The sequence below is a fragment of the Strigops habroptila genome, chromosome Z (assembly GCF_004027225.2).
Source record: "Strigops habroptila isolate Jane chromosome Z, bStrHab1.2.pri, whole genome shotgun sequence".
NCBI classification, from domain to species: domain Eukaryota; kingdom Metazoa; phylum Chordata; class Aves; order Psittaciformes; family Psittacidae; genus Strigops; species Strigops habroptila.
Window position 1 is genome coordinate 67,576,042 of NC_044302.2, and position 12,399 is coordinate 67,588,440.

The 12,399-nt window shown below is 40.9% G+C and overlaps 1 protein-coding gene across 2 annotated transcripts in view; it reads right to left on the reverse strand.

The window, feature by feature from the left end:
* Window positions 1-11,153, reverse strand: part of CNTLN (centlein) — a 196,153-nt gene extending 185,000 nt beyond the window's left edge. For both annotated transcript variants that reach the window (XM_030512317.1, XM_030512316.1), the window contains exon 1: window positions 10,913-11,153. In XM_030512317.1, coding sequence (XP_030368177.1) covers window positions 10,913-10,999 — 87 coding nt within the window. In that variant the 5' untranslated portion in view covers window positions 11,000-11,153. The remainder of the gene's footprint in view (window positions 1-10,912) is intronic.
* Between the last annotated feature and the right edge of the window lie 1,246 nt (window positions 11,154-12,399).

Genomic DNA, 12,399 nt, shown 5'->3' on the forward strand with positions numbered 1-12,399 from the left:
GTACTCTTTTTGATGCTTCGCTGTATTTATTTCAAAGCATGTTAACTATCAGTAGTGCTCATATCATCCCTTAAATTTTTACAGCATTACAAATTATTATTAAAAAAAAACAAAAAACCCCAACAACAAAAAAAAACAAACCTAAAACCAAACCACCAAAAACAACCCTCCAAAAACAAACAAACAAAAAAAAAAAAAAACCCCACATTTTCCCCCTTGTTCCCAACCCCATGAACTAGTAGAAAAGCTCAGGACACAAACTCTCATTTTAGTTCTTTAATCAGTCAATACCTCCTAAAGGGAAAATAAAACATTTGGGAGGACAGAGGGAGCTGTTGGTTTACTGTTAATTTTCAATAAGAACTCTATAATTCTCAGATACTGAAAATTTTCTGTATTATAAAGTTGCATTTCAATACAAAGTGAAATATGCATGACTGTCAGGCTAGAAGAATTTGTACAGAAATGCTAAACACCATTGAATGGAATAAGAAAACCACAAAATAACATGGCTGGAATAAGCATTGAAACATCTGCAACAAAACCGTTAATATGGATTGTTTTGGACTCCCCTAACATCTAGCATATTTCTGACTAAAGAGCTCAAGCCTTTAATGAAGCTGACACATACTCTTCACATGCAAGTCACAGACTTGCTTCTTGATGTCTCACAAGACTTTCAAACTTAATACTGTTGTATTAATACTGCCAGTGCAGACTCTCTTGATACTGATGTGCTAGTGTTTCTAATAATATGTGATTTCCAGTCACACATTATATTCCTGAATAAGAGTTATTCTCTCTACAACCCACCCAGTCCTGCCAAGTGGTCACAGTACGGAATACTCTTACACTGCACAGAACCTATCTTTGAGGTGCTATGCTTTTCAACACCTAAAAAGTCACTAGAAGATAAAACTGATCAGTACCTCATGAGAAAAATTAGTGCCTTACACACACGAGGCTCTAAAGGTAACGTTGAGTTATTTTCAGTTCACAAAAGTCACTTACATACAGTATACACTGTTACATATAGTTGCCAGGTAGAGATTTGAAAGAAGGCGGTATGTGACCTGAGCAGATTGATAACTTCAAAATAGATGCCATTAGCAAACAAGTGTATCTTGCCCCCTTCCTCCCAATTCCTTAATGTTGCAGTGTAAGGGGTAGGCAACCAACATGTAATGTTATGAAACTAGAAAAATATTTTAACATACATTCCAGCTGTAATTATCTATTTAAAGAATTTCTTGTTGTCTTGTCTCTGTTGGCAATTTTGGCAACAAAGATACCTTTGAATAAAAAATGGAAAAACATAGTATACTGCTTTACTTACACATACATACAGAATGTAAAAGGTGTGTAGATAAATATATGCATATAGCCCCCAAAGAGATTGCATCCTTACTCAGAACACTGTTTAAAGCAAACAAGCACCATAAAAATAACACTATGTTATCATGTTACAATGTTGATGCAGTAATAGGGGCCTAAGCAAATATACTACACAACTAAGAGATGCTATTCATTACAAGTGATTTCATAAACGGATTCTCAGATTAGTCCATCAGCGTGACAAAGAGACAGCAATGCACTCAACTGAGTAATTTTATTACACATTCTTAGTTTACATAAATAACCAACTCCTTGTGGCATCAATGGACAAGAAATAGAAGCTATTTCCTGGCCCACCAAGACACAGTCAATGAACTAACATTGCAGAAGTCACATCAGTACTACCACAGGAGCACAGGACAGAAATAAAAATGTGTTAAATGGTAGAGAGAATTTACCAGATAGGCATGGACCTCTGACACACAATGTAACCCTCACTGAATAGCTACAAGCACTTCCTTTGCTCTTTGGTGAACACAGAGTCAGGATGCTTTGCATGCCTTTATTCACTGGTACAGCCATTACACCAACAACTGCTTTTTTTTTTCCTAAGTAGTTAACACTGAAAACTTCACACTTTGTTGATGTAAGAATTGTTTTCAAAGAGGAGATGATTGGGGAAAGCAAAGGGTTCAGTTCCAGAAATAAGAGTTTGCTTTAATCCATTTACGAATCAAGGGTAGGATAACTCACCCGTGAGCTTTCATTTCAAGCTATAAATATCTAAACTACTTCAATTAAAACTAACCATAGTCATTGAAATCATTTCAATAGAAGATGCGCAGAGTGGAAAAGGACATGAAATTTCTAAGTTACATAACTGCTTTCTGGAAGTGCTATAATTTTGAGAGTTAAGACTTCAATGACTTATTTGAGAGTACAGGATAATCTAAAAGTTTCAGCATAGGCCTCAGAGTTAGTTTTTGTTTAAATATAATGCTCTGGATTAATATAATCATAATGCATTTGTGATTTTCAATGCATTTGAGAATACAGGAATGCACAAGTAGTTTTATTTTACAGATAATGTAAGCATAGGTATACATTTGGGTATATTCACTCTGAATTACCATGACTGATCAAGTAGAATTTGGGTTCATTGCATCAACTCTGCCTGAAATTACTGTAGTGCTTTCCAAATCCTGTGAAATTGTAGACAGCTAGAAGAATATTTGCATATCTTCCAAGTCATGACTAAACGGCACCTAAAATGGTTCAAACAGTGCACACTTAATAACAAAAGACAAACAAGATTATCTGAAGTCATTCTCTAAGAACAGCATACCTCCTTTTGCACCAAAATACAGTCTCGATGGGAAAACCAGACCTGCTACAGCCATTCTCCTCTGGGCTGAATCTGAAGAGCCTACTTCTCTGCACATAAAACACAACTTCCTTTATTGAGGAACAGTTTTGTTGTTCCCATAAAAGGTACCTTTTCACTCATGCCTACTTCATGGCTGTCAAAGTCCCCAGTGACTGGAAGAAAGGAAATACCATACCCTCATACCCTTTTTTAAAAAGGGTAGAAGGACGACCCTGGGAACTACTGACCACAGTGCCTAGTAAAATCATGGAACAGATCCTCCTGAAAGCTATGTCAAGAGATAGAGATGACAAGGAGGCGCTTAGAGACAGGCAGCATGGCTTACCAAAGTCAAATTGGGCCTGACTAATCTAAAGGCCTTACACAATTGAGTGACTGCATCAGTTGACAAGTGAAGAGCTATGGATGTCATTTTACCTAGACTTCTGTAAAGCCTTTCATATAGTCCCCCACAACATTCTTGCCACTTCATTGGAGAGATATGGGTTACAGTTAACGTCTCAATATCCAAATGGAAAACAGTAATGAGTGGTGTCCCTCTGGGGTCCATACCAGGACCAATGCTGTTTACTACCTTCATAAACGACACAGTGGGATTGCGGGAACGCACCTTCAGCAAGCTTGCAGATGACTCCAAGCTGAGTCATGCTGTTGACTTGTCTGAGGGACAGGATGCCATCCAGAGGGACTTTCACAAGCTCAAGAGGTAGGCCCATGTGAACCTCATGAAGCATAACCAGGCCAAGTGCAAGGTCATGTACTCCTGCAGCTGGGGCGCAAACCCCAATATCAGCACAGACTGGTAAACTAATTGATTGAGAGGAGCCCCTGAGGAGAAGGATTTGGATATACTGGTGAAAAAAAAAACCTGGACATGAGCCAGCAATGTGCACTTGCAGCTCAGAAAGCAGAACGTATCCTGAACTGCATGAAAAGAAACACAGCCGGTAGGTCATGGGAAATGATTTTCCCTCTCTACTCTACTCCTGTGAAACCGTACCTGGAGTACTGCATCCAGCACCTCAGCACTAGAATGACATGGCCCTGTCAGCACAGGTTCATAGTAGGGCCACAAAAATGGTCAGAGTGATGGAAGAAAGGCTGAGCACTGGGGTTTTTCAGCCTGGATAAGGCTTCTGAGGGACCCATTTCCAGCCTTTCAATACCTAAAGGGCAGTTATAAGAAAGACAGTTTTTACCAAGCACTGTGGTGATAGGAGAAGAGGCAACAGTTTTAAACTGAAAGAGGGTAGATTTAGATTGGACATAAGGAAGACAGGTTTTATGAAAAGAGCGGTGGGGCACTGGAACAAGGTTGTGGATGTCCCATCACTGTAAGTCAGGTTGGACAGGACTTTGAGCAACCTGATCTACTGAAAGACATCCCTGTGTATGACAGGGAGATAGATGATCTATCAAGGTCCCTTCCAACCCAAACCATTCTATGACTCTGACCTCTACACCAAATTTTAGATTCCCACATACATGCTAGGGGCAATTTGAAATATTCACACACAGATATACTGCAAATAGTTAACTACTCTATTAAGAATCTCACTCTAAATTCATCTTCGATTTTACTCAAACATTCCTAATAAGTATTTTTCAGAAGATCACCAATGCAAAAATTAATTCTGGTTAACTAATATTTGTCAAAACTAAAAAAAGAAAATAAACAGCTATTCAATAACACTACTTCTGTTTATAATACATGAAGAGTAAAGCCTTTATTAACAACACCTGTACTAATCAGACTCATGTGATTTAGACTCCTTACGGCAAAATATAAGAGTATAAAATAACAAAAAAAAAACCCACCCAAAGCACTAAACAGCTGGCATCCCTTGGCATCAATAAATTTGTGGTCTTGGCTTAATCACTAATTAAAGAAATTAGTATTTAAAGAGTGGGAACATTAAACACTTTGACCCATTTTGAAGGAACAGTTTGGATATCAACAATTCCTCCAGAAAGAAATACCAGCATACTCAAAATCTCATACTGCTAGTTTACAAATATTAAAATTTTAGTCACAAAATCAGACTAATAAGAACCAAGCTGACATAAAAACACAATGCTAAGGAAGAACTATGGCTTTTTAATTCAATTCTTAGCTATTGATTCAAAAACATTTCTAATATTATCAACATGCATCTCAAATAGCTATTCATGTATCATGAAACAATGCCATGTTGTTACTTAATATATTTTATATTTACTTGTACATAAGGGGGGAGGGTAAAACTACTTATAAACCAATGTTACTATGCCTACATTATTTTCAATGGGTGTCCTGGATATTCAATTGAAAGAACGCATCTGTTTTTCTGGTTAATGAAGTATTTTTCATAAGAGTTTGTTATAGCAATCCTGTTATCAACGCTAGTAATACCAAATAGGATACTTTACATACCTCTCTTACCCACAAAGTGATCAAAACAAGACAATCCAGCTGACCACAGTACTCGGTTTTTTCTGCAAACAGAGCATATAAAATAATACAAGGCCACCAGAACAAGTCTATATGCAGCTTTTCACAGTAAGCTGGAAACATGAAACACGAAACAAAGCCAGCTGCAGATGAAGCCTCTGTCACTCCACTTTCCACTAAGTAAGCTCACCTTTCTTGTCCCTCCTCTACCCAAAAACCCTTAAAGATACACATAGTTCTTGACTAATGGAGAATTTTCTGGGTTTTACAAACTGCATTTGTAAATTGAAAACTATAAGCAGCAGTATGGTTTCTTTGACTAAACGTCAGTGATCTGCAAACCACTGGCAGCTGACTGTACCTTCCAAGTAAGGGCTATAAATAGTGCAGAGTACTTTGCAACGATGTACTCTTGAGAGACCTGTTAGTCAGAGGTATATATACCTATAAATTTCTGACACAGGAAAGGAGGAGATGTTATAACCATCATTGACAGGAAAAGCACATGAGCTAGAGAAGGCAACACAAGAGCTCCCTAAAAGCTGTATATAACTGCAGAAAAAAAAAAAAAACCCAAAAAAAAGGTACTCTCAGTTTTTGCAGAGTCATGAAGTTAGAACGAAGTCCTCAATTAAGAAAATACCACCTTATTTTAGCAGCAAATGATGCTATGTTACCTTTGAAACCAAAGCTGCAATGAATAGACTGTTGGGGTTTTTGAAATTAATAATGGGTAAATTGTTAAGACACTTGTTTGAACCTAAACCAGCATGTTCAGAAATAAAGGAAGACATCCTAAGCTGGAAAAAAAGAAATGAAGCTATGTCAAACCAATGTACTTTTGTGGATATCACTAAGAGAGTATATAAAAACAGAGTACACACTTGCTTCTCCCAACCCACTGTATTTCCAGCAACACAAGATACTTAACTGGATGTGGAAAACCCAGTCTCAAATCAGAGTGTCTTGTTCAAAGGAAGGATTTGACAAAGCTTCCCACCATAGAATACTTTAAAGAACATATCCTGTCTTTTTTTCGTCACAGAATAAGGGGCATGATTGTGTCTGTACTTCAGCAGTTAAGAGACTGAGAATTAGGACACCAAATACACATCTTCTGCTTTAAGAATGCATATTATTTTGTACCAAATGAAAATCTTCCACCAAAAAAGGGACTGCAAGAAACCAACCACAGAATATGCTATAAATCAATTCTTAAAATACAGAGTCACCAGGTGATTTTAAAAAATGCACAAGATTAAAGAAAAAGTGCACGAAACCTAAAGAAAAACACTCTTGGCCCAGAAATTCTACTCACAGAATGAACTTCCAGAGATATAGTAAATCGTTCTCCTTACAAAAAAAAAAAGTAGACACAAACTATTCTGATTTCCTTTGTCAGGAGCAACTACGCTTGCAAAAACACCACCTCCATCTGCCCTCCCCCTCCCCCAAAGTGTAGAATCACAGAAGAAAACAAGACAAAGGTAAAACACATGCCAGATCTTTTAAACACCAAGCAAAGCCAAAAACTCCTGGGAGCAATACGAACATAGGTGTTGAAGATTTTCCATGGAAAGGTCTTGAGATATTAAGGTGGTAGGCAACAGCATAAAACCCTAAAATAGAATGCAGCAGTTAAAGCAAGTAACAGAGTGCAGCTGTGTCATAACTTTGTTTGACCTTTGCCTTTCCACTGCTCTCCAACAGTGTCAAGCCAGTCACACAAATGGAACAACAAGGTCCCAAAGGAAACAAAAAAAAAAAACCCAAAACAAAAAACAAAAAAACAACCCCACAAGTTTACTTTGCAGGTGTTTTCAGAAAAATTACTCAATTATTTCAGTAATTCTCAAGAAAAATCATCAGAAGAGGAACACTGAAATTAAAAGTTATTTTTTAAGTGGCTATCAAAATAATTGTACAATGCTCTACTACAGACGCAACAATAATTTTCCCAAAATAGCATAATACAGAGGCAAACATAACTTGGGTTTATTTTTTACTTTCTCAGCTTTATACAAGTCTTCTCAGCAGACCATTTGGGGACTTTGGACTATTTTCTTAATTCGACTTTCTCATTTTTGCGAATTCCATCACAGAATTACAAGAAAGCAACAGTTTCACAGAGTGGCTGCAAAAAAACTGTCATGCTTTCAACAGGCCCTCCTCCAAGATCTCGCTTACTATGATTCAAGCTCCCACAATGTCTTTAGGACTATTGAAGAAAACACCTAATACTGCAAACCTAAGATGCCAATATTAAAACTCACCAGAAGAACCTTAGCTTTAGAAATGGGGGGTAGGGAGGTGGGGAAGGAAATACTCAAAATATCTTTTTTGGCTTTTTAGGAACCCTTAATTGGTGGGAAGTGTTACCTTAAGAAGAAAAAGAACCTCGTTTTGAACATAAAGGCCACTCCCCCAGATGAGAACAAAGGTCAGATACTCCAGGATCCTGCTGCAGAAAAAAGACAATGACCAAAAGCAGATGCCTGGAATACCTGTGGCAAGAGCAAAGCTAGCATGAACAATACTTCCACTAAAACTCAGGAGCTTCATTAGCCAGAGAAGACTGCCATATATTTAGTCAGTGGGCTCCACATGATCAACTGCCTCCAGTTCCCAGTGAAGAGACTTTGTTTCAGAAGTGCAGTTTATATGACAGTGAAAGTAATAATCCAATGAGGTGTGGCTAAGTCAAAAAGAAACTTGCCATATTTTATTAGGATGCCAGTTATATATATGCCTGTTGGATGTATACATCTCTATTTCTATAACTTTGTTTAGTGATCCCTACAACAAATTAAAACTTTCAGCCTCCATCGCCAATAAATGGGTTTTTTCCTTTGGAAAAAATATTACCCACATGAAAAGGATAATACGGAAAAAATACTTAAAGCTAATCCTTTAGTTTGTACACTATTAAACTTTTTCAGCTTAACTATTTCAGTTAGGAAGCCTGTTTCAGAAATGCAGTTTCTGTATTTGCAAATGTGGTACTCAGAAGAAAAAGAACAAACTTGGGCAATTTCACCCAGTTGCTGGATTAAAAGATAACACCCTCTTATTAATGTCTTTTTCTAAGACGTTTACATAACATTTCTACCCAGAATGCCTGCTAAGGTGGTCTCCAAAAGAGATAATACCCAACAGAATAGAACAGAAGACAAGCAAAATCTCAACAGAGGCTGACTTTCACCATGAGAATCTTCCCACACTGGCACAGGTTGCCCTGGGGGAATGCAATCTCCAGCCACGGGAATACTCAAACCTGACTGGACACCATCCTGAGCAACCCACTCTAGGAGCGGGTGGAACAGATGCTCCGAAGAGATTCCTTCCAACTTAAACAGTTTCATGATTCTGATTAACAAGACTTACGAATGTTAGGTGACAAGTTAAGACAAAAAACAAAGAACATCTTGCATCCAAATGAAACTAAGGAAATCACACTAGGTGAAATATAATACCACTAATTATTTGGTCAGTAAAACTTTGTATTTCAAAGTAGAGCACAACATCAACATTGCCCATATAATTGTTTATGTTTTCAAATGGCTTGTCTTTGCACAAAGTTTTCATGCGAAATATGAATTTAAAATGGACTAACCATCCCTGAATAATTTTATCAGTTGACTTTTAAGCCAGCTGAAGAATCTGAGTGAAGTCTATTTTAGTTCCTATTCAAATTCAGAGCAACTTCACAAAACTTAAAAAACCCCTAATAATTAGATAAAAGCTGCACAATTGACTGGGTTATCACCTTTTTTACTTATTAAAATCTGGTTTCCCAATTTTTTATGTAACATACACATACTTAATCTCTACATTTATCGATGGATTAGTAAAATAGTAAAGACAGTAGATGTCTATACTGCAGTGCTTTCAGAGATGAACCTTTGCTGATAGATTACTGCTTCACTTTCTTTTTTATTTTAGTTATCACCTGAAATAAATCCTGAAGACATGCAGCCTCTGTTGTTATAAGGGTGGTATGTATTGGGTTCTACCTAGAGCTGGAGAGTTTACTGCAGAACACTGACTGGATGCTGTTTTTCAATACAGGAACTACTTTCATGTTTTTTCACTTGCTTCCCTCCCAGAAAACTATCTGATCTGATACAAGACAATGATATAAGAATAGCAAGATAATATGCATGAGACTTAAAAGAAATACATTCTAAAATATTCTTTGGTTGCCGACTTCAAAATGATTGGAATGGGTTCATCAAGGAACAAGTTGAAATGCACATGTAATTGAATGAATCTAAATGGGAAATCAGATACTTAACTACAATTTCTGTACATCAAGTTACATTATCAAAGTAATTAGAAATTCATATTTGTACTGTTTACTTCAAAAATACTTTATTCTACTAGACTTTAGTAATGTATAATTTATGTTCAACCAGCAAATGAGCAGATCACAGGGCCTTCCTTCTGCCTCCACCAAATTTTGTCTGATACAGCACATCTGCATACCGAGAAGACAAAACTAACTAAATTACCATTATAAAGAGTTTTCTATACTTCTCCCACAAGACATTCAAGACATTCCCAAACTCTTCATTGTTCGGTATTTCTAAACAGGATTTTTATTAGCAGCTCACTCTCCCCATAGCTCTCCTATGCAAAAAGTTTTAGTAAGAAGCCTGGATTCTACCCATAATAGAAATGCAATGCCCGTTGCCAGATGTACCACTGCTGCTTGAAGCAACAAACTGCCACTAACTTTACCACAGTCGCTATCTTCTGCTCCCAAATACGACTAAGCCCAGGCCTTTGTGGATTTAACCAGACCATGTCCCCCAAGAAAATGCTGTTCTGGCTACCAGGAAGCAAGTGAGAAAGTAACCACAGCATTAGATGTCACCTTCCTCTCTGCCCTATCCTTTAGTTGTACCACTCGTTTGGGAAAGAATTAGCATAGATTTCTATTACAAGACCTCATATTACGAACGTTGTTATTTTCATGAAGTGGACCTAATCATAAGCGATGAACAGCGAACTGGAAGAATAAGGGAAGTGTACCTGCAAAGGGAGGTCACAAGGAGATAGTCTGGGGTAACTTCTGAAAGTACAACCGTAATTATTCATGAAGTCCTCCCTCCCAGGAACAGCACAGGTATACTTAATGCTGCTACAGGGTAGGCTGAGAGATTAAATGACCTCTAAAGGTTTCTTAAAGACCTACGTTTCTATAAACCCCTCTGTTTGTCCATTTGCACGGGAACTGCACAAGGCAGCACCTCAGTACTGTTGCCATTACACATCAAGTAAACAAACGGTGGCTTTTTGGTGGTGGGAGGCTTTCAGGCCAAGTGGTTTCGTTTAAACCAGACTAAGGGGCCGGGGCCGTTTTAATGCACCGGGCGGAGCTGCAGGCCGGCGTGCACACGGATCCCGCTGTCCAGTGGCCGCGGGACTCCGCGCCGGACCCGAGGCCCGCCGCCGTCACGGCCCAACAGGTGTGCGCCGCACCGCTGAGGTGAATCCTCCCGCTCCGGGGACCGCCGCGCCGGCTGCTCGGCCCTCCTGCCTCACACGGGCCGGGCAACCGGGGCCCTGCTCCCCGCCTTGCCCTCCGCGTCCGCCGGAACCGGGACGTGAACTGACGGTCCCGCGCAGGGCGCGGCGCTCCCAACGGCGGGCAGCAGAGGCCTCCCGGGGGGAGGGACGTGCCCGCCCGACCCCAGCCGCGCTGCTCCGGGCCGTCCCTCACCGCTCCCGGAGGGGACGGCCCCTCTCTCCGGTACCTGGCAGCGGCTCAGCTCCTCCGCCAGACGCCGCAGCTCTCCCTCCAGCTCTGCCACCTGCGGTGCTTCTGCGGTCTCCGAGGCCATCGCCGGCGTTGCTGTAGCGGAAGCCTCTCGCCCCCTCCACAGGGGCGGCCAGAGGAGAAGGGGCCCGCCAAGCACCTGCTCGCCCGCTCCTGAGGGAAACGGGAGAGAAACGGTGCCGTGAACCACACAAATGAAAACTTTCCCCCTCTCAGCCGCACTTACCGCGCGGGCGAGCGCCGGAAACCACAGAGAAGAAAGACGCGGTGCAATGACGTCAGCGCAACCGCTATCCCAGCGAAGAGCAGGGGCGAGGGGCAGGTTTAAATTTGCCCGCCCGAGCGGCGGGGTCGCGCATGCGCCATGCGCGAGGCGCCCGCGGGTTGCTGTTGGTGCTAACGGTCGCGCGCTGGGCGGCGGGTCCGTGGGGCGCAGCCGCGGTGGGTGCCGGTGTGCGGGGCGGGGGAGCGGCGCCGCGGGCGGGCTGTGCGAGCAGCCGCCGGGAGGGGGGCCTGAGCGTTATTTTCCCTCTCGGTACAGCAGCAGCTGCTGGCTAGCCACGGTGCTGAGCACAGCGATTTGCGGGTGCCGGGGAATCCAGCAGATTTCTGCCGTTCCTGAGCTGTAGGAACAGCCACACTTGTGTTACATCTCTATTGTGATACGAGAGATTTGCATACGAGTGATGCAAATATTTCTGGCTGTGGGGCGCTGAGGCTCCAGCGTTTTACTTTAGTAAGATGTAACATGCCTTTTCGTTCTGACGTTTTCCTTCTCTTCCGCCCGCTCCCTCCCCCCCTCCCCAGTTTGGTACTAACATATGCAGGACAGGAGTCAGAAACTTGATTTTAGAGTAGGCTGTGGGATGCACAAGCAGCCAAACTCTCTCTGACACGGGAAAGTTAGATTTAGTATTTCCAGCATTGGATTTGAGATCCTACAACCAAAAGCTAAGAAAGGCGTGGAAGGCCCAACTGTAAACAGTGCATGAAATATTTGGGCTGGTGCTGCTACATAAACCTGCAGATCAGGATACGCAGGGTATCAGTTTTGAAATAAACGGTTAAACTGTGTTGCCAAAGCAAATCTTTGCGCGTTTCCTGTAGTGTACGTGGGAAGCATAGTACTCATAAAAAGACCAGAATTTTTCCCAAGCCAGTGAAGAAAGAAGTTGGAACATGAGGTCAGGACATTTTTTAGCTTGGAAATGAGCACCAATTGAATTGCCATGTCAGTATCTTGCTCTGGGAGCATCATACACGTTTTTACACAGAAGTATGTTTTCTCCATTGTAGCTTTTGCACAGATTTTGGAAAAGTTGCCCACAATGTACCACTATGACAAGAAATAAAATGCTTCCTGTGTGTGCATGTGGGGGAGCAAAGGAGGTTTACGTATCATATGAATTATGTATTCCAGGGTCCAAACCTTCCACCTGTGGCCCTGACAAACATTCCAGCATC